The 23524-nt window shown below is 38.5% G+C and overlaps 1 protein-coding gene across 6 annotated transcripts in view; it reads left to right on the forward strand.

Moving 5' to 3' along the window:
* Positions 1-224: 224 nt before the first annotated feature.
* The window catches only part of LOC121386278 (serine-rich adhesin for platelets-like), a 174595-nt gene continuing 151295 nt past the window's right edge, over positions 225-23524 (forward strand). For 4 of the 6 annotated variants that reach the window (XM_041517125.1, XM_041517126.1, XM_041517128.1 and 1 more), the window contains exon 1: positions 1152-1236. Coding sequence is in view for 1 of the 6 variants with exons in the window: in XM_041517131.1 (XP_041373065.1) it covers positions 1220-1236 (17 nt within the window). In the remaining 5 variants the exon portion in view is untranslated. Of the gene's footprint in view, positions 372-1140; positions 1237-23524 lie in introns of those variants that run through there. The other 2 variants (XM_041517124.1, XM_041517131.1) reach the window with 1 other exon arrangement.

Below are 23524 nucleotides of genomic sequence, written 5' to 3' on the forward strand. Positions count from 1 at the left end.
CTTCGTGTATTTATGAATAAGCTAATTTAATTTGATTTGATTCCACATCAACAGGCTTTTTTGGCGACTACTTGCCTTGTTCTCTAATGGCGAGACAAAGAACACAAATTATTTTGCGGGTCTTTACGGCTGTTTTAAAGACAACATCAAAGGAAGTGTGTCTGTCTAGTTTTCTCACCAATCACAGTGCTTGTTTATAGAGGGTGCGATATGGATTTCAATGGCGGACTGTAACAAAAACAGAGAATGTTCGGCTCTTTACGTATTGATCTAACGTAAACAGTATTGCGGAATTATTACATTAATTACATATGCATTTTATTTATAAAATTATATCTTTGTGGATGAATCACATTTCTCAAAATTCAATGGTAAGGATCATACAGCATTTTAATTAACTACCACAAACAACACAACACAGGTGCTTAAAATTGAATAAAGAGAAGCAGACGCGTGAATGACGTAAATCTCTGGTAAAGCGCTCGTCTGATGCGGTCAGGGATCGATCCACGTCGGTGGACATATTGGGCTATTTCAGGTTCTAGCCAGTGCACCATGACTGATAGGGCTTTATATCAAAGTGTAATATGTGGGATTTGTGCATATATAGAAGATCCCATGTTACTAATGAGAAAATGTTGTAGGTTTTCTCTAGAAAGACAATAGATTAATATTAACTAGGTGAAACCTAAAATCAGGAAGGACTTACCTTTGGTACTGTCACTAACCCTAACCCTAACTCTATTTATTATAAGTATTTATAATGTTATTTATACGAGTGAATGACTGAATTAATGTTTAACGACATCCAGCATGCAGATGGGTATTACTACATTTTGTTTTCCTCTTTATTTTCGTGCATATATCCACTTAAGGTTCAAGCATGCTGTCCTAGACACAACTCTGCTATCAGAGCCGACTGTCAAGGACAGGGGTTAGTAGTTAATGAAAGAGAAGTCGTTGTAATGGCCTTACACCTACTCACTGAGTCGTTAAACTCACTCTGGGTGGGAGCCAGTACCTACCAGCCTTGAGTCTGGTCCCTTATTCACTACACCACTGATAATATGAGTATTGGTTGGTGTTAATATAGCTTACAAGATTATAACATTTAAACAAATTGTTTTGTTTTGTTTGCAGTGTTTAGAAGACTTGCATATCAAATGGTGACCAAAACACGAAGATGAATTTAATATGATGATTACTGGGCCGTGCTAATATGCCTCATCGTCACAGGTAAGAAAGATTTGCAGATCTCCCGATTTCTTCTTCTTCGTTGTACGCTCAGACAGGGACCCCAGTGACTCGAACAAAAGCCGTAGGTTCTCCATGGGGCCAAAGAGTTTCTCCTTCAGGGGTTCATCTGAAGGCCAGACTGCTTTTCTCTGGTTCTGCAGTACCTTTCGAGGTATAGGGCCTGGCACTCTTCCACCCTGGCGGGTCTCCAATGGTTGAACATAATGGTATAATTTTATTTTGCAATGTTTACAGATTTTACATTTAATTGTTCCCTGAATTTAAAAAAAAGAAGAAACCAAAGTTGGTATTCTCAAATCCTAAAGTGGTCATGATTCCGTTTGTACATGTTTGAACTAGATGCCACAGTGAAATCATTAGTTTACAGCAGTTGGTATTATGGTTTTGTTTTTTATACTGATGGAAAGAAATATGGGAACATGTGGTATTGTAGACCAAATTTAATTCACCACTAGCATAGTAATAGCCGTATAACAATACAAAGATGTCATATGGGATTGACTGTAATGTGAATTGAGTGTAAGGAACATGGTTATCTTCCTCATACTATGGACGAGGCTTCTGGTTGCTGTCATTGTTTGCTGGTTTTGTTTATGTGTTCCCTTATTTCTTTCCATCAGTATATATGAAGTGATAACTTAGGAATTCATACCATTATAAGGAAAGTCTTGTTATATGGCAATTCTGTTTGAAAGTTCTTGCTAAGCAGATCTATGCTTTCTAATTCTTTAAGATTTAGTTCATCCATTGGCTGCAGTTTCCTATATATATGTCATTATATAATGTATATACTTGCATCATCAGTGATTTCATGTTACTGCCTGTTTTCAGTTTGACATACCTGTGTATTTGAATATTATACCATGATATCAAGGTTATAGGTGGGTGATGAGTATGGGGGATAGATACATCATCAGTGATTTATGTTACTGCCTGTTTTCAGCTTGACATACCTGTGTATTTCAATATTGTACCATGATATCAGGGTTATGGGTGGGTGATGAGTATGGGGGATAGATACACCATCAGTGATTTATGTTACTGCCTGTTTTCAGCTTGACATCCCTGTGTATTTCAATATTGTACCATGATATCAGGGTTATGGGTGGGTGATGAGTATGGGGGATAGATACACCATCAGTGATTTATGTTACTGCCTGTTTTCAGCTTGACATCCCTGTGTATTTCAATATTGTACCATGATATCAGGGTTATGGGTGGGTGATGAGTATGGGGGATAGATACACCATCAGTGATTTATGTTACTGCCTGTTTTCAGCTTAACATCCCTGTGTATTTCAATATTGTACCATGATATCAGGGTTATGGGTGGGTGATGAGTATGGGGGATAGATACACCATCAGTGATTTATCTTACTGCCTGTTTTCAACTTGACAGCTTGTACATTTCAGTGTTGTACATGAAATCAAGGTTAGGGTTGTGTGGTAGATACTTGTGTAATCAGTGCTTTGTCACAGTGATGTCACAGGGCTCGAATGTAAGAATTTGTCTCCCACAGCAAATTTTAATAGATTTGTAAAATGGCCCACCAACAGCAATTTTGAGCCTGCATATGGCAATATTTAAGTAACATTTGCTGCAAATAAACATGAGTGAAAGGATATTTTGTTGTTTGTAGACATTTTAAATGTGCAAGTGTTAAATATTGGCAGTTAATGTACACCAGGTGTATAAATTTTTCCATTGTTGAGGAACTTTACCGATGGCACAACAGTGCTGTGGGTGATGCTCTCTACCTGCAGCAATTTATATCTCAATGACGGCAATTGCCGTCAGTGTCGTCGTTAAGTTCAAGTCCTGATGTCGTGTCATTGCTTGTTTTCAACTTGACACGCTTCAGGCCACTGAGTATTGAAAATCTGCATGACCCATTTATCAAGAAATAAATCGAGGCAACCCATTTCATTTTTGCGTATCCCGTTGTATCCAAGTAAATGGTGCTCCAAATTTTGTGTGAACATAAAATAGGTTACGCCAAATTAGATTTGCGTGAGCAACCCATGAATGAGTCCTGTTGTATATTTCAAAATGGTACCATAAAATCATATCACAATGACAATAGGTAATAAAAGAATACCCAGCTCGCTACTTGACAATCAGGGGTCTCACTACATGTCATAAGCGATGGCGGGCCCGCCATTTCTTAAGATATCCCATTGGCAGCGGTAGTAATATCCACCATCCGTTTATTTAGGCCGCCATCCAAAATCACAAGTCATGCCATCATCTTGAACTACCAGAGTAATCAGGTTCATCATCGTTTACAAGACATTTTTGAAGTACTTGTGCCCTGCAAATCTTAGGTACCATCCCTTCCTATAAGTGGAATCAGCTCTAATGATTCCCTCCATCCCTTTCCTGAATACTGGAGAAACCACTTGTTTATCTTGTACTTGTGAATTGATATGATACTTTACTCCCCAACAGCTTGTAGAAAAGGGCAAAATCGTACAAGATGAACAGTTTTGTCCCATATGTCATTCTCTAAACCTATAGGTTAGGCTTGATAGTTACATGTAGGTCTGCCACTGTACCCAAGCACAGCATCTTGTCATTAAAATGTGCTGGAAAAACATTACACCCCAAAACACCCAACGTTCCCCCTCCCCCCAAATAAAACCCCATCCACCCCAACAAACTGGCATGCTTATTTTACTGAAACAATAGTTCGATTTTCATATTTTCTTCAGTTTTAACAAATGGAAAGACAAATTGTATTGCAGTTGTTTACCATAACACATTAGCAATATGAAGTCAAGGGAGACAATTGGGTATTCCTTATTGATATTTTACCTGTAGTTATTTCTCTTTTCATTCAGTTTGTGAGTACAGTATTATTTTAGATTACTGGCCTCGGTGGTGTTGTGGTTAAGCCATCAGTAATACGGCTGGTAGATACTGGGTTCGTAGCCCGGTACCGACTCCCATCATGAGAGAGTTTTAATGACTCAATGGGTAGGTGTAAGACCACTACACCCTTTCCTCTCTCACTAACCACTGACCTAACTTTCTTTTCTGGACAGACAGCCCAGATAGCTGAGGTGTATGCCCAGGACAGGGTGCTTGAACCGTACTTGGATATAATCTCAAAAATAAGTTGAAATGAAATGAAATGAATTTCTGATTAATTTATGCATATTATTATTATTACGATAAAATCCTATAGCCAGTACACAGACACATTGTTATTCATATCACTGTTCTCATATAACTGACATATTTATCAGTGCTGTCTCTGGAATGAAGTTTCATTTAGCTAATTTTCAGATATGTAGAGTATTTTCTTGAAAATTATTATAGGCAAGGTGCACCAACCTTTTGATAGAGAAGTTAACACCACAAGTCCTGTGATTGGTGATAAATGTGAGAGTGTTGACTGTAAAAAAATAATTTAGTTTCATCTGGGCTAAAAATGTATGCAATTTTATTTCATCTAGTACCACTGTGTCAAGGAGCCTTGTGCTTGAAACATGTAAAAAAAAACAGTACTCAAATTTTGTGCGGAACTAGGGTAGTCATAAAGGCTATCTGTTATCTCTGAAATGAGCAGCTTGGCCCCCAATTTTTTAATTCACTTTAAGTGTGAGGGGTGGTAGTATTTATATATATATATATATGAGACAATCGTTCTCTTGCAATTTTCAGAGACCTGATATGTGATAACCTCGTGGTAACCTGAATGAAATACCTACCGTATTGTTCCTATTTGTAGCGCCCGGGCGCTAATTAGAGTACTAGAACACGTTTCGTAATACGTGTGAAAAATCCTCGTATCAAACTGTCAATGTGTCTGGCTCGCTGAGACATCAAAAGCTTTGCCGCCGAGTCACTCCACCAGTGACGTTTTCTTGTTGAAATGACGTAGCGTACCGTACATCGTCAGCTGATTTATCGAAATACATGGTACTGTGCACGTAGGCATATAGGGCCTGCAGAGTGTTACGGTGTCGGTGTAAATACCTACCGGTATGTTGGTGCTTCCGGTTTTGAACAGCTTTAACGGAGTGTCGTGCGTTCATTCTGCGTGGAGATAACAGCGACATACATTTGATAAACGACATGTGTGACATACTGTTCGCCCATACTAGTGTCGTAGTGCTTCACCTCTTTGGATTTTATTTGTTTACCGATTATAATCATTGCAAGTCGGCAGTCAGGTAAGCCAGTTTTACTGTTTTACAGGTACCGTTTCATGATACATTTCTCGTGATCATAGGGGGCACTTATATTAGAGGGGGTGCTACAAATAGGAACAATACGGTATTTGACTCAGCATTGTGCAGAGATAGGATCTTGATAGCAGATAACTTTTTTTTGTTCAGATTGACTAATTACAACTTAACAAACTCCATATAAGTAGTGATTTTGATTTAGTAAACTTGTCTGGGAGTGCAGTCCTCTGTGGTGGTATAATAATTAGAATGAAATCTCCCGTAAAGGATCTCTTTGGAAGTGGCTGTCCTCCAATAGACAAGGTGGGACGTAGCCCAGTGGTAAGGTGCTCGCTCGATGTGCGGTCAGTGTGGGCCCATTGGACTATTTCTCATTCCAGCCAGTGCACCACTACTGGTATATCAAAGGTCGTGGTATGTACTACCCTGTCTGTGGGATGGTGCATATAAAAGATCCCTTGCTACTAATCGAAAAGAGTAGCCCATTAAGTGGCAACAGCAGATTTCCTCTCTCAATATCTGTGTGGTCCTTAACCATATGTCTGATGCCATATAACTGTAAATAAAATGTGTTGAATGCATCGTTAAATAAAACATTTCTTTCTTTCTTTCTTTCCAATAGACAAGGCACTAAGTAGAGATCCATGAATCAATCACTATTTTGCTAAACACTCATTTGACTCCGTATTGTGCAGAGATAGGATCTTGATCACCAATAATGATTTTGTAGTTCAGATTGACTAATTACCACTTAACAAACTCCATATAAGCTGTGATTTTCTGCATGGCCAGTTACAGGCACTGTATAATGGTAGCTGGAGTGTTTGGCATTCTTCACTCAAGTCTTTACAGCATGGTGAAAGCAATTAGTGCAGCTCTAATTACAGGAAGGTTTCTGGGTTAATGAGAGAAGTATGCGGGGAGGGTGGTATGTGGGACACAGTTCTCTCTGTCTGCAACTCGTGGTCTGGTAACCAAGGTTATGGAAATACCATAACTGTTTAATAATTCCGACAGAGCTGGGTGGGTGGGGGGGGGGGGGGGGGGCAGGGTTTCTGCCAGAGGGTAAAATGGATATGGCACCATACCCAAATGATTTTGCAGATATATTTTTTTTAAGTTAACCTTTTGACAAAATTAATTACTCTTACTCGATCATTACTGTATGATTTTCTTAACCCTTACCCTAAACTTTCCCATTTTCTTTCATGGGGAAGTCTCCCCCCCCCCCCCCCCCCCCCGACCTCATTGACTGGTTGCATTCAATTCCATAGTGCTACCCCAAAATTTCTTTCTGGCAGAAACACTGGGGGGCAGGGGGATGCAGTTTAGCAGTAGAGCCTTGACTTTAAGTGTGAAGAGTGTTAGGATATCTCGTCATCAGTGGACTCTGTTCCCCAGCTAACTATTAACAGTAGCAGTAGTTGCTGATCAAGTTTTAGTTGACTAGAAATATCACTAATCCAGATTTTGGAAACAAAACTCCCCTGCTCTACAGAAAGAGCAGCAAGGGATGTTATATTTGCATGGGGCAGGACATAGCCCAGTGGTAAAGTGCTTGGGTGAAGCATGGTTGGTTTAATATCAATTCCTGTTGGGCTAATTCTAGTTCCAACCAGTGCACTACATCTGGTATATCAAAGGTATGTGCTATCCTGTCTGTGGGATGGTGCATATAAAAAATCCCTTGCTATTAATGGAAAAAATGTTGCAGGTTTCTTCTCTAAGACTATATATCAAAATTACCAAATGTTTGACATCCAGTAGCCAATGATCAATGTGTAAATTAATGATTATGTGCTCTAGTGGTGTCATTAAACAAAACAAACTTTAACTTTTTAGTTTTGGTGTGCCTAATTCATACCTTAAGCTATGCTAAAACAAGTTAGGGAATGCATTGAAAAACATGCTCTAGTGGTGTCATTAAATAAAAGAGAATAAAATATTTTGTTCTGCTGTACCTAATTGATACCCCAAGCCTGTTAATCAGTTGTATTTTTATCAAAGCAGTGCTGGCCGGCTAAAGATTGCATAGTACCAAAGAATAGAGTTCCGTGTCAAAGTTCGAGGTGCACCGTCAAATATTTACAGAGTAAAAGCAGCTGTGGGTGTGTTTGGTAGTAATATGTGACATTGATTACTTGTGCAAATACTATTATCCATTGACAATAAATAAATACACTTTTATTTGTTATACAGTTGTTATGTAGTATATATCAGAGGTTGAAACTAATGCGGGATACCCCCAAAAATGGAACTGCAATTTGCAGCAAAAATGATGGTTGCTTTTAAAAACCTTAATTAAATCTCTTAACTGGTATGTGACCCCCCATTTTTTTGCAGGTAGATTAGATGTGAGATGCCATACTTTTTATTGTTGTACTTCCTGGGTGTGTTGATACGCTGCTTATATCAGTTTTATTAGTAAATGTTAACATTATCGGCAATAGGAATTGATTTGGTCTATTAGAACCTATACCCAGAGCATTGTTTTGATCTGATAGCAGACTGACAGTGTGAAGCAAAGCACATCCAGTGAGTCTGTCTTGATTGTAACAGTGATGGGGAATTGAGGCGTAGAAAAACTCATTTTATATGGGCTGGAAATAGGAAGTCAATTTGTTCGAGGAGATTCAATCTGGACATGAGGATATCTATTGGTGTTTAAAACCTCCTATCATTTACGGCCATTAACCGACTGAGCACCATTCAGGCTCTTCACCAGAAAATAATTTGAGAGTTCGTAATAAAAACAAAAGAGGCCCCCTACTAGGTAGTTATGGGTTTGAAATCTTTTTGAAATTTGAGGTTATGTAATAAATGTTAAAAACCCTAGATGATATGTGCCGCTACTAGGTGGTTATAGGTTTGAAATCTTTTGAAATTTAAGGGTTTGAAATCTTTTCAAATTTGAGGTTATGTAATAAATTTAAAAAACCCCAGATCATATGTTCCGCTACCAGGTGGTTATAGGTTTGAAATCTTTTGAAATTTGAGATTACATAATAAATTTAAATAACTCAGATTCTATGTGCCGCTACTAGGTGGTTATAGGTTTGAAATCTTTTGAAATTTGAGATTACGTAATAAATTTAAAAAACTCAGATCATATGTGCCGCTACTAGGTTTGAAATCTTTTGAAATTAGAAAGTACGTAATGAATTAAAAAACCATATCACAAATGCCCCCTTCTAGGTAGTTAGAGTTTGAAATCTTTTGAAACTTGAGGGTACGTAATAAAAAAAAAAAAAAAAAAACAGATCACAAATGCTCCCTTCTAGGTAGTTAGAGTTTAAGATTTGTTCAAATTGGAAGTCACATTTCATGTACTTTGACAGATTTTAAACAGCAGTTCTCTTACTGGAAGAATGGATGGATGGATGGATAGATGGGTGGATTGTTATCCATTAATTTCCAAGATTTTAGGTTATGTAATTTTACCATTCGTACCCTCTGACAGAAAGTTTTACACCTCCACTATTTCACAGGGCTCTGCTTTAATGTTCTATTGTCTAGGGAACATTTTCTGTTAAAAATTGAAATGTCATCAAAGCCAAGGTGATAAACATACCAAAATAGGTATGCCCCAAATAATCACGCCCTAATTATAGTCGGTCCCATCCTCCTCAGTCCCATCCTCCTCAGTCCCATCCTCCTACAGTCCCATCCTCCTCAGTCCCATCCTCCTATAGTCCCATCCTCCTCCAGTCCCATCCTCCTCCAGTCCCATCCTCCTACAGTCCCATCCTCCTACAGTCCCATCCTCCTACAAAAATGTTTTTGGTAAATAATTTCACTTTGGTTTTGACTTAAGTAGAAAAGTAAAAGTGTTTTGGAAATTAAAAAAAGAAAAGAAGAAAAAATGGTGTTCCCTGTGGGAAACATGCTGACCTTAAAACAATTCACCTCAAAATAATTCAAATGTTATGCTTTAATTTATATTAAAATAACTTTAAATTTATTTCTGAATATCCACAACTCTGCTGCAGTTGTTAATAACATTATACATTCCTTGGTGTGCCCAAACTAGTGAGATCTAAAACCATGCCACGTCATAATACCAGTCCTGTAGTTTTATCAAGTGAATCGAGACTGATACCACATCATAATACAAGTCCAGTAGTTTCATCAAGTACATCGAGACTGAGACCACATCATAATACAAGTCCTGTAGTTTTATCAAGTACATCGAGACTGAGACCACGCCATAATACAAGTCCTGTAATTTCATCAAGCACATCGAGACTGAGACCACATCATAATACAAGTCCTGTAGTTTTATCAAGCACATCGAGACTGATACCACATCATAATACAAGTCCTGTAGTTTTATCAAGTGCATTGAGACTGATACCACATCATAATACAAGTCCTGTAGTTTTATCAAGTGCATCGAGACTGAGACCACATCATAATACAAGTCCTGTAGTTTTATCAAGTGCATCGAGACTGATACCACATCATAATACAAGTCCTGTAGTTTCATCAAGTGCATCGAGACTGATACCACATCATAATACAGGTCCTGTAGTTTCATGAAGTACATCGAGATTGAGATCACATCATAATACAAGTCCTGTAGTTTTATCAAGTGCATCGAGACTGAGACCACATCATAATACAGGTCCTGTAGTTTTATCCAGTACATCGAGACTGAGACCACGCCATAATACAGGTCCTGTAGTTTCATCAAGTGCATCGAGACTGAGACCACTTCATAATACCGGTCCTGTAGTTTCATCAAGTGCATCGAGACTGAGACCACGCCATAATACAGGTCCTGTAGTTTCATCAAGTGCATCGAGACTGAGATCACGCCATAATGTCCACCGAGGCTGATAAGGAAATGAAGAATGGTTAAAGAGACTCATTAGTTTTCATGTTCTCGTAATTGTCTGTCTTCAAACTGACAGCCTGATCCAACTGGTTGTGAGAAGAAACCGTTATTGCCTCGACACTTCACCACAAAAATCTCAACCATGTATTGAGTGTAATGAGAATTCCTAAAAAGAGAAAAAGACCTGTGGGGCACAGTTAGAAAACAATATCCCTGATTATTGCTCACCACACCATGCAGGCAGTAGTGTTAAACTGATTTCATTCTGACTCGCTTCATGCTAAGGGTGGTGTTAAGTCGTCATTCAATCATTTGGTCAGTTATTTATCCAAATGGCAGCCAGCTTACCAAGTCATACAGTTAATCCATCCATCCATCCATCCATCCATCCATCCATCCATCCATCCATCCATCCATCCACCCACTAGCATGTATCCATCCATCCATCCATCCACCCATCCACCTACCTAATCATCCGCAATCCATCCATCCATCCATCCACCCACCTATCCATCCATCCATCCATCCATCCACCCACCCATCCATCCATCCATCCACCCATCCATCCATCCATCCATCCACCCATTAGCATGTATCCATCCATCCATCCATCCATCCATCCATCCATCCATCCATCCATCCATCCACCTACTAGCATGTATCCATCCATCCATCCATCCACCTACTAGCATGTATCCATCCATCCATCCACCTACTAGCATGTATCCATCCATCCATCCATCCATCCACCTACCTACCAGCATGTATCCATCCATCCATCTATCCATCCATCCACCCACCCACCTATCCATCCATCCATCCATCCATCCGCCCATCTGTCCATCCATCCATCCATCCATCCATCCATCCATCCACCTTCCTACCAGCATGTATCCATCCATCCATCCATCCATCTATACATCCATCCATCCATCCATCCATCTACCCACTAGCATGTATCCATCCATCCATCCACCCACCTATCCATCCATCCATCCATCCGTCCATCCATCCATCTATACATCCATCCATCCATCCACCTACTAGCATGTATCCATTCATCCATCCATCCATCCATCCATCCACCCACTAGCATGTATCCATCCATCCATCCACCCACCCACTAGCATGTATCCATCTATCCATCCATCCACCCATCCACCTACCTATCCATCCGTCCATCCACCCACTATCCACCCACCTATCCATCCATCCATCCATCCAACCAACCGTCTGTCCATCCATCCGTCCATCCATCTGTTTATTTATTTATGCATTCATCCACCCATTCATTATAAATATTTTCATTGCACACACTGTTTCTACGCTGATCATTGTTTTACTGTTCACATTAACATTTTCTACCATCTCTGTTTATTCACCTGACTAGTTTTTATTTTGTACTCCAGATATAAGGCAAATAATCCTACAGTTGGCACTTTTAACAAGATACTGGGCCAGGATATAGCTTAGAGGTAGACCATTCCCTTGTCATACAGTGGATTCCTGGATCAATTGTCCTCAGTGGATACTGGGCCAGGATATAGCTTAGAGGTAGACCATTCCCTTGTCATACAGTGGAATCCAGGATCAATTGTCCTCAGTGGATACTGGGCCAGGATATAGCTTAGAGGTAGACCATTCCCTTGTCATACAGTGGATTCCTGGATCAATTGTCCTCAGTGGATACTGGGCCAGGATATAGCTTAGAGGTAGACCATTCCCTTGTCATACAGTGGAATCCAGGATCAATTGTCCTCAGTGGATACTGGGCCAGGATATAGCTTAGAGGTAGACCATTCCCTTGTCATACAGTGGATTCCTGGATCAATTGTCCTCAGTGGATACTGGGCCAGGATATAGCTTAGAGGTAGACCATTCCCTTGTCATACAGTGGAATCCAGGATCAATTGTCCTCAGTGGATACTGGGCCAGGATATAGCTTAGAGGTAGACCATTCCCTTGTCATACAGTGGGTTCCCAGATCGATTGCCCTCAGTGGATACTGGGCCAGGATATAGCTTAGAGGTAGACCATTCCCTTGTCATACAGTGGGTTCCTAGATCGATTGCCCTCAGTGGTTACTGGGCCAGGATATAGCTTAGAGGTAGACCATTCCCTTGTCATACAGTGGATTCCTGGATCAATTGTCCTCAGTGGTTACTGGGCCAGGATATAGCTTGAGGTAGACCATTCCCATGTCATACAGTGGGTTCCCAGATCGATTGCCCTCAGTGGTTACTGGGCCAGGATATAGCTTAGAGGTAGACCATTCCCATGTCATACAGTGGGTTCCCAGATCGATTGCCCTCAGTGGTTACTGGTCCAGGATATAGCTTAGAGGTAGACCATTCCCTTGTCATACAGTGGAATCCAGGATCAATTGTCCATAATGGATATCATTACTGGTACATTAAACATATTGTTTCTAATTGGTAATTGACTCTCTCTCTCTCTCTCTCTCTCTCTCTCTCTCTCTCTCTCTCTCTCTCTCTCTCTCTCTCTCTCTCTCTCTCTCTCTCTCTCTCTCTCTCTCTCCGTCTGTCTCTCTCTGTGTCTCTCTGTCTCTCTGGCTCTATCTAGCTCTCTATCTTAGCTCTCTTCATCTCTCCATATATATATATATATCTTTCTATCTGTCTGTCTTTTTCTCTATCTCTTTATCTCTCTATTACTGTCTCTTTCTTCCTCCCTCAAACTCATCCCCCTCAAAGTGTCAAAATAACCACATTTCTTCTTCTCGTTCTTCGTTAGTCAAATCGTCGGACCAGTCATTCCCACAAAAGAGGCGGTGTTCATTAGTTCTGTGACTGTTCCATACTCATCCACACAATTAATATCGCCGAACACAACACCACTCGCCGCCAACCCCCCCCCCCCCCCCTCCAAAACCCAACTATACCAAATTAAATGTGCTGCTATGTTGTTAAGCAAACATTCCTTTCCTTCCAAGTGCTTCCTACATGTGTGTGGTTGTAATGGTTCAGTTATTAAAGGCGTTTTTTTGTGATAAACATGGGATATATTACATGCTCTTTCAAGGATCTATAGTGTTAATCACATGATTGTAGGAGCACGTTTGTTCCATTTAGGCTAGGTTAATTTCCACGTATATTGTAGTTCTTTGTTCAGACGGTAACCCTTTTATATGTACGTGTGGCTTTGATATATTTTTGACTTTAATGTCACAGTAAAATGAAACCTTACAAGCACCATACCACCATCCCCCACATTGTTTTTCTGTGTAGCAGGGGTGAGACTATTTACTACTCCAGCCAGTGCACCACGACTGGTACCTCTAAGGCCATGGTATGTGCCATCCTGTCTATGGGGTGGTACATATAAAAGGTCCTTTGCTGCTAATTGAAAAGAGTAGCTCATGAAGTGGCGACAGCAGGTTTCCTCACTCAATATCTTTGTGATCCTTAACCATATGTCCGACGCCATATAGCTGTAAATAAAATGTGTTGAGTGCATCGTTAAATAAACCATTTCCTTCCTTCTGTGTAGCACAGCAAATGTGGGAATCATGTTCAGTTAGGTACATGTAACTAGTGTTAACTTATTGAACTTACTTATGTAACAGGTGGGTTACCTACTCTGTAGTTAGGTACATGTAACTAGTGTTAACTTATTGAACTTACTTATGTAACAGGTGGGTTACCTACTCTGTAGTTAGGTACATGTAACTAGTGTTAACTTATTGAACTTACTTATGTAACAGGTGGGTTACCTACTCTGTAGTTAGGTACATGTAACTAGTGTTAACTTATTGAACTTACTTATGTAACAGGTGGGTTACCTACTCTGTAGTTAGGTACATGTAACTAGTGTTAACTTATTGAACTTACTTATGTAACAGGTGGGTTACCTACTCTGTAGTTAGGTACATGTAACTAGTGTTAACTTATTGAACTTACTTATGTAACAGGTGGGTTACCTACTCTGTAGTTAGGTACATGTAACTAGTGTTAACTTATTGAACTTACTTATGTAACAGGTGGGTTACCTACTCTGTAGTTAGGTACATGTAACTAGTGTTAACTTATTGAACTTACTTATGTAACAGGTGGGTTACCTACTCTGTAGTTAGGTACATGTAACTAGTGTTAACTTATTGAACTTACTTATGTAACAGGTGGGTTACCTACTCTGTAGTTAGGTACATGTAACTAGTGTTAACTTATTGAACTTACTTATGTAACAGGTGGGTTACCTACTCTGTAGTTAGGTACATGTAACTAGTGTTAACTTATTGAACTTACTTATGTAACAGGTGGGTTACCTACTCTGTAGTTAGGTACATGTAACTAGTGTTAACTTATTGAACTTACTTATGTAACAGGTGGGTTACCTACTCTGTAGTTAGGTACATGTAACTAGTGTTAACTTATTGAACTTACTTATGTAACAGGTGGGTTACCTACTCTGTAGTTAGGTACATGTAACTAGTGTTAACTTATTGAACTTACTTATGTAACAGGTGGGTTACCTACTCTGTAGTTAGGTACATGTAACTAGTGTTAACTTATTGAACTTACTTATGTAACAGGTGGGTTACCTACTCTGTAGTTAGGTACATGTAACTAGTGTTAACTTATTGAACTTACTTATGTAACAGGTGGGTTACCTACTCTGTAGTTAGGTACATGTAACTAGTGTTAACTTATTGAACTTACTTATGTAACAGGTGGGTTACCTACTCTGTAGTTAGGTACATGTAACTAGTGTTAACTTATTGAACTTACTTATGTAACAGGTGGGTTACCTACTCTGTAGTTAGGTACATGTAACTAGTGTTAACTTATTGAACTTACTTATGTAACAGGTGGGTTACCTACTCTGTAGTTAGGTACATGTAACTAGTGTTAACTTATTGAACTTACTTATGTAACAGGTGGGTTACCTACTCTGTAGTTAGGTACATGTAACTAGTGTTAACTTATTGAACTTACTTATGTAACAGGTGGGTTACCTACTCTGTAGTTAGGTACATGTAACTAGTGTTAACTTATTGAACTTACTTATGTAACAGGTGGGTTACCTACTCTATAGTTAGGTACATGTAACTAGTGTTAACTTATTGAACTTACTTATGTAACAGGTGGGTTACCTACTCTGTAGTTAGGTACATGTAACTAGTGTTAACTTATTGAACTTACTTATGTAACAGGTGGGTTACCTACTCTGTAGTTAGGTACATGTAACTAGTGTTAACTTATTGAGCTTACTTATGTAACAGGTGGGTTACCTACTCTGTAGTTTCACACTTATTTATGTAACAGGTGGGTTACCTACTCTGTAGTATCACACTTATTTATGTAACAGGTGGGTTACCTACTCTGTAGTTTCACTCTTATTTATGTAACAGGTGGGTTACCTACTCTGTAGTTTCACACTTATTTATGTAACAGGTGGGTTACCTACTCTGTAGTTTCACACTTATTTATGTAACAGGTGGGTTACCTACTCTGTAGTTTCACTCTTATTTATGTAACAAGTGGGTTACCTACTCTGTAGTTTCACTCTTATTTATGTAACAGGTGGGTTACCTACTCTGTAGTTTCACACTTATTTATGTAACAGGTGGGTTACCTACTCTGTAGTTTCACACTTATTTATGTAACAGGTGGGTTACCTACTCTGTAGTTTCACTCTTATTTATGTAACAGGTGGGTTACCTACTCTGTAGTTTCACACTTATTTATGTAACAGGTGGGTTACCTACTCTGTAGTTTCACTCTTATTTATGTAACAGGTGGGTTACCTACTCTGTAGTTTCACACTTATTTGTGTAACAGGTGGGTTACCTACTCTGTAGTTTCACACTTACTTATGTAACAGGTGGGTTACCTACTCTGTAGTTTCACACTTGCATTGAAGCATATTAATTATAATGTTTATTTTAATAATGCTGTGTAATATATATATATATATATATATATATATATATATATATATATATATATATATATGTATGTATGTATGTTGTGTAACTAACTAAATTTGTTTTGTTTAACGATACCACTAGAGCACATTTATTTATTAATCATCGGCTGTTAGATGTCAAACATTTGGTAATTCTAACATGCAGTCTTCAGAGGAAACCCTCTACATTTTCCCATTAGCAGCAAGGGATCTTTTATATGCACCATCCCACAGACAGGACAGCACATACCACAGCCTTTGATATACCAGTTGTGGTGCACTGGCTGGAATGAGAAATAGCTCAGTGGGCCCACCAACAGGGATCGGTCCTAGACCGACCGCACATTAAGTACTTTATCACTGGGCTACACCCGCCTCCTGAAACATGAATTAGATTGTTTAGTTTTTTCGTTGCCCACTTTCTCTGCTTAAATTACAATGCCCTAGAACCAGTTGATTCCATTTACTACGATTCGTATTTTATATTGGTGGAAAATCTAATCAAAGTGACGGACAGGTTAACTTGTTACTTCAAAGTTGAAATATAAATCTCATCTCCACATGGATATAGAACTAGATGCTATTTTGATGAATGAGTAATGAAGATTTTCTATACCCTTTACAGTTTTACAGGAACTGATGTTTACACCAACCGGCAACACATTACAGTTTTGACATTCATGAGTTAATTATGAAAATATATTTTAATGGATTAATTACTTTATATATTTAATTGTCACAAATAATTTTTAAAAGTGAAATGAGACACATATGTATGCAACTTTGTAGGTGTGTCTTTAATGCATATTTATCCCCTGGCCCTGACTGTAGAGAAAAGAAAAGAAAATTTTTAACAGTGAAACCTGTGTAAACCGGACCCTGAACAAACTGGAATCCTGTCAATACTGGCCAAGTTTCAAGGTCCCAAAATTTTTAAATGCCAAACACCGGATCCTGTCTAAATCAGATAAATAATGGGTCCCCTGCATGATCCAGTTTATGACAGTTTTCACTGTATTATTAAAGTAGCAAGTGTATGATTCACCTATGAGTTTTATAAGATAACAGAGATACAGTGTGTTACAGTCTTTGATCATTTTACACACCCACAATATTTCACTGTTTATGTAACAGCAGACAAGATTTGAAAAAAATAATGTATGAACTCAGATCACCCTGTGGTATCAGTTGAGCCATATCCTAAATTTCAACATCATGTGAAAGCCAACAACTTCTTTGTGCTCAAGAAGATAAGATGCAAAAGATTGTATAGGTTGTTCCTTTCTTTATCATACCATGCATGCCCATAGAGGGGAGGGTGGCATTTCAAACAAACTTTCTAAAATTAGCAAGATCATGTAAATTTGTTCCACACACACTCTCCCACCCCCAGACTACACCCAAATGCAAAGTAACCCCAGTGTGTGATTTTGGTTTAGAAAATTTAAGTGTCATAAGGACTCCGTGCTTGCAAATCTTTAGGTCCTGCCACCAGCCCAGCGAGCCTTGCCATGCGTCTCCAGTAGAACAGAAAATACACTAAATGTTTTGCATGAAACCATGGAAAAGATCACTATTCAAGACTGGTTTCCCAGGATTTTGAGATATATGTTAACTGTGTCATTTTGAAGAATCATATTGAATGTAATTTGTATAAATAACTTTTACGAGCCATTCGGGCTCATATGCTAGCCAAGCTGGAGAGTCCTATCTGATTTTTGCGAGCGTCGGGCTCCAGGACTCTCCTCAAAATAGCACACTGAACCCCATATCCTATATATATATCAGGTTTCTTTTCTAATAGTGCCGAAATAACCATAGTGTTAGAGCATATGTTGGACCCCAAATAATCATGCTACTTAAAAAGTTTGTTTTGTTTAATAACACCACTAGAGCATATTGATTTATTGATCATCAGCTATTGGATGCCAAACATTTGATAATTCTAACATATTAGAGGAAACCCACTAGTAGCAAGGATCTTTTATATGCACTTTCTCACACAGGACAGCACATACCACAATTTCTGATTTATCAGTTATGGGCATTACCAATATATCCTCTGATGGGATTTGATCCGATGACTCAAGCACATCAGCCCGAGCACTCTACCAACTGCATTAGATCCTACCCCAATACGGAACATTCTGTTTTTAAAATCTTGATTAGCAATATTTCTAGTCAATTAAAAATTGATTAGCAACTACTGTTTAATGTTTTAAAATTGTGTAGCGATCTATGATAATTGCATAGTGGATCGCAATGCGATGCTTAACAAAATGGTTCCTGCTCAGTGTTTCTCCCAGAAATAAATTTTGGGATATGCGCTATGGAATTGAATGCAACTACAGTGAACAGGGGATATACGGAGCCTCCCCCAGAAAGAAAATGGGATTACGGTTAGGGTTAGAAAAACATACAGTAATGATAAGAGTAATTCATTTTGTCAAAAGGTTAACTTAAAAAAACATATCTGCCAAAAAACTTGGGTATGGCACCATACCTGTTTTACCCTCTAGCAGAAACCCTGCAGTGCCCAAGTAAGCTCACAGAAGTACATGATATCATCATCAAGATGCAAAACTGAAATAAATTTGTTCTGATGCGTGAAAGATGTGTGCATGCACAGTTGGTGAATTGTGAACACTTGAATTGGACAATGTCGGTTGATGAAGACGGCTTGTGGGTAATCACATCCAGTGCTGGAAGAAGAAATGAGTTAACGGAACTGACAGATGCTCTTCTTTTTGCAGTGAATCTTTAAATCAGTTCAACTTATCGGAACCAGTTTAGCGTAATTCGTTTCATATGCCATCCATGTGCCAGTCAAAGTAAAATAACCAAGGGCATGTGCTATATTTGATTAAATGGTGCAGAGAATATGTAAGGGGGGGGGGGGGGGGGGTGATGGGGGAGAATTCTTGTTTACTGAAAGCTCAACACATTTTTGGAGGAAAATACTATTAAAAACAAAAGAGTGAACTATTTTTGAGGAAATTACAAGAAAAAGATACCTAAAACAATATACATTATTAACAATATAGAGCAAACTATACCTAAAACATAGACTATTAACACTATAAATCAAACTGTATTAGACTATTAACACTATAAATCAAACTGTATTTACACCATTAACACTAAAGATCAAACTGTATTTAAAACAGACTATTAACACTATATATCAAACTGTATTAGATGATAAACACTACAGATCAAACTGTATCTAAAACAGACTATTAACACTACAGATCAAACTGTATTTAAAATATAGACTATTAACAATAAATATCAGTCTATACTAAAATAAGTTGGTTATTAATGTATAGGGAGATCAAACGGCACTTTACTATCAGTTGATTCTATGTGGCAGTTCGTTCTAAGCATGTTCATTGTAAGTGTACTTTAATGGATTCCTAAATCATAGACTATTAACACTACAGATCAAAATTTACCTAAATCACAAACTATTAACACTGCCGATCAAACTATATCTAAAACATACTATTAACACTACAGATCAAACTGTATTTAAAACATAGACTATTAACACTACAGATCAAACTATACCTAAATTATAGACTATTAACACTGCAGATCAAACTATACCTAAATTATAGACTATTAACACTGCAGATCAAACTGTATTTAAAATATAGACTATTAACAATAAATATCAGTCTATACTAAAATAAGTTGGTTATTAATGTATAGGGAGATCAAACGGCACTTTACTATCAGTTGATTCTATGTGGCAGTTCGTTCTAAGCATGTTCATTGTAAGTGTATTTTAATGGATTCCTAAATCATAGACTATTAACACTACAGATCAAAATTTACCTAAATCACAAACTATTAACACTACAGATCAAACTGTATTTAAAACATAGACTATTAACACTACAGATCAAACTATACCTAAATTATAGACTATTAACACTGCAGATCAAACTATACCTAAATTATAGACTATTAACACTGCAGATCAAACTATACCTAAATTATAGACTATTAACACTGCAGATCAAATGATATCTAAAACATAGACTATTAACACTGCAGATCAAACATTTAAAAATATCAAACACCCATATAGAAAGGAAAAAAATATGTATGAATATCACTGACAAAACATCACTGCTTACGTAAGTTATGTAAGTTATTTTAAAACGTTGCAAGATACTGTTGTTTGTGTGCTCTGTTCAACACTGTCATGGTAAAAAAAAATTGTACGCGAGAATGTTACATTCCTCAATCTTGAAAATCTGCAACGGCAGTAAGGCAGGCCATGGCAGAAAACTATTGCAGTATTGACATGCAAAGGGTTTTTTATCATTTTCATTTACTTTATTATCTCTGCTAAATTGCTGTGATAAAAGGGCAGGACTTAGCTCAGTCGGTTGAGTGCTCGCTTGAGATGCTTGTGTCGCAGGATCAAACCACCTCAGTGGATCCATTCGGCTGATTGGGGTTTTTCTCGTTCCAACCAGTGCACCACAACTGGACAAAGACCGTGATATGTGTTTCCCTGTCTGTGGGAAAGTGCATATAAAAGATCCCTTGCTACATTAAAAAAAAATGTAGCGGTTTTCCTCTGATGACTACGAGTTAGAATGACCAAATGTTTGACATCCAATAGCCGATGATTAATTAATCAATGTGCTCCAGTGATGTTGTTAAACAAAAAAAAACTTCTGCTGTGATAAAATGGTCTGAATTTCAAGGGCTGCACCTTGTACTATGGTGAGGGACAGCATGAAGAAAAACTTTTGGATATGTATTTTGTATAATACACACAAAAGTTACAGGTTTTTTTAATTTAATGACACACTAGAGCACATTGATTTATTAATTTATTGGATGTCCAACATTTGGTAATTTTCTTAGAAAACGTGCTGCATTTTTCTATTAGTAGCAAGGGTTCTTTTATATTCAGAATCGCATAAACAGGCTAGCACACACCATGACCTTTGATATACCAGTTGTGATGAAGTTGATGGAATGAGAAATAGCCTAATGGGCACTGTAGGTAATTCGATCCCATACTGGGCTATGTCCCACCCCAATACACACTGTTTTTTAGAGGAAACCCGCTGTTGCCACGTAGGCTACTCTTTTACAACAGGCATCAAGGGATCTTTTATTTGCGCTTCCCACAGGCAGGATAGCACAAACCATGACCTTTGTTGAACCAGTTATGGATCACTGGTCGGTGCAAGTGGTTTACACCTACCCATTGAGCCTTGCAGAACACTCACTCAGGGTTTGGAGTCGGTATCTGGATTAAAAATCCAATGCCTCGACTGGGATCCAAACCCAGTACCTACCAGCCTGTAGACCGATGGCCTAACCACGATGCCACCAAGGCCCGTCATGTACAAACAAAGTCAAATTACTCAATATTATACTGGAATAATTTCCTCCTATCCCTCTCCTTGGAATGTGACCAATTCTAGAAGAGCTATCTAATATTGTTGATACTGAATGGGTGTATATACGTTTAGAACAGTTATTTAATATGGCAGATAGTACACTGAATGGGTATATTATTGTGGAACAGCTGTAAGGAAATGTGAAACCATGTCATAATTATTAGAAAACTAATTACAGAAATATGATAATCAAGACTTTTTAGGCGAAGTCGTTTTTCTCTTTCATTCAGTTGATACCTCGCTGATAATAGTAGGGCAGCAGGCTGCAAAGTTGACTTCCTTTATTAATGTATCATTTTACCAAACAGGTGCAAGTTTTCACCAACTCCACTGGGAAAAGGAACCTGAGGAATATTTGTTTAAAAACACCTCTGAAAAATTACTAACCTGTGGATGTTAGACATCTGACTAGTAATATAGCATTTAATCTGTAGATGTTGGACATCTATCCAATATAATAGTATACTGATGGAAAGAAATAAGGGAACAAATCAAATTGTAGACCATATTTAATTCACAACTAGCGTAGTAATGTCTGTATTTCATACCAAGTTGTAATGTGGAATTGAATGTCTGTAGTGCTGAATGTGCTGCCTATATGTTCCCAGTCAACTTCTGACAATATCAATTGATTTTTGATGCAGTCGTTATTGTTGCTATCTATGTGATCCTTTATTTCTTTCCATCAGTATATAATAGTGTTTAATCTGCGGATGTTGGACGTTTAACCAGTATAATAGTATAATAGCATTTGATTTGTGGAAGTTGGATGTTAATGTGCTTGTTGTCACAGAGTTACCAGATCTTTTATATGCATTTTTCCATAGATAGGATGATACATACCAGAACCTTCTGTATACCACACATTGTGCACTAGTTATCAAAACCTGATCCATCAAGGGAGATCCCGTGACTCACCATTTGTCAGATGAGTGCTCTACCATTGAGCTACATCCCAACTCAGATGAGAGCTACACTACTGAGCTACATCCGACTCAGATGAGTAATCTATCACTGAGCCACATCCTGACTCAGATGAGTGCTCTACTACTGAGTTACATCCGATTCAGATGAGTGTTGTACCACTGAGCTACATCTAGATGAATGCTCAACCACTGAGCTACATCTGACTCAGATGAGTGTTCTATCACTGATGTACACCCGACTCAGATGAGTGATCTACCACTGATGTACATCGACTGATAAATACACTACCACTGAGCTACATCTGACTGATTTGCTCTACCACTGAGCTACACCCACCTCAGATGAGTGTTCTACCATTGAGCTACACCTGACTCAGATGAGTGCTATACCACTGAGCTACATCTGACTGATTTGCTCTACCACTGAGCTACACCCACCTCAGATGAGTGTTCTACCATTGAGCTACACCTGACTCAGATGAGTGTTCTACCATTGAGCTACACCTGACTCAGATGAGTGCTTTACCACTGAGCTACACCTGACTCAGATGAGTGCTCTACCACTGAGCTACATCTGACTCAGATGAGTGCTATACCATTGAGCTACACCCGACTCAGATGAGTGATCTACCACTGAGCTACATCTGACTCAGATGAGTGATCTACCACTGAGCTACACCCATCTCAGATGATTGCTCTACCACTGAGCTACACCCGACTCAGATGAGTGATCTACCACTGAGCTACATCTGACTGATTTGCTCTACCACTGAGCTACACCCACCTCAGATGAGTGCTATACCATTGAGCTACACCTGACTTAGATGAGTGCTCTACCACTGAACTACATCTGACTCAGATGAGTGCTATACCATTGAGTTACATCTGACTCAGATGAGTGCTGTACCACTGAGCTACATCCGACTCAGATGAGTGCTGTACCACTGAGC

Source organism: Gigantopelta aegis, chromosome 12 (genome assembly GCF_016097555.1).
Source record: "Gigantopelta aegis isolate Gae_Host chromosome 12, Gae_host_genome, whole genome shotgun sequence".
Taxonomy (NCBI): Eukaryota; Metazoa; Mollusca; class Gastropoda; order Neomphalida; family Peltospiridae; genus Gigantopelta; species Gigantopelta aegis.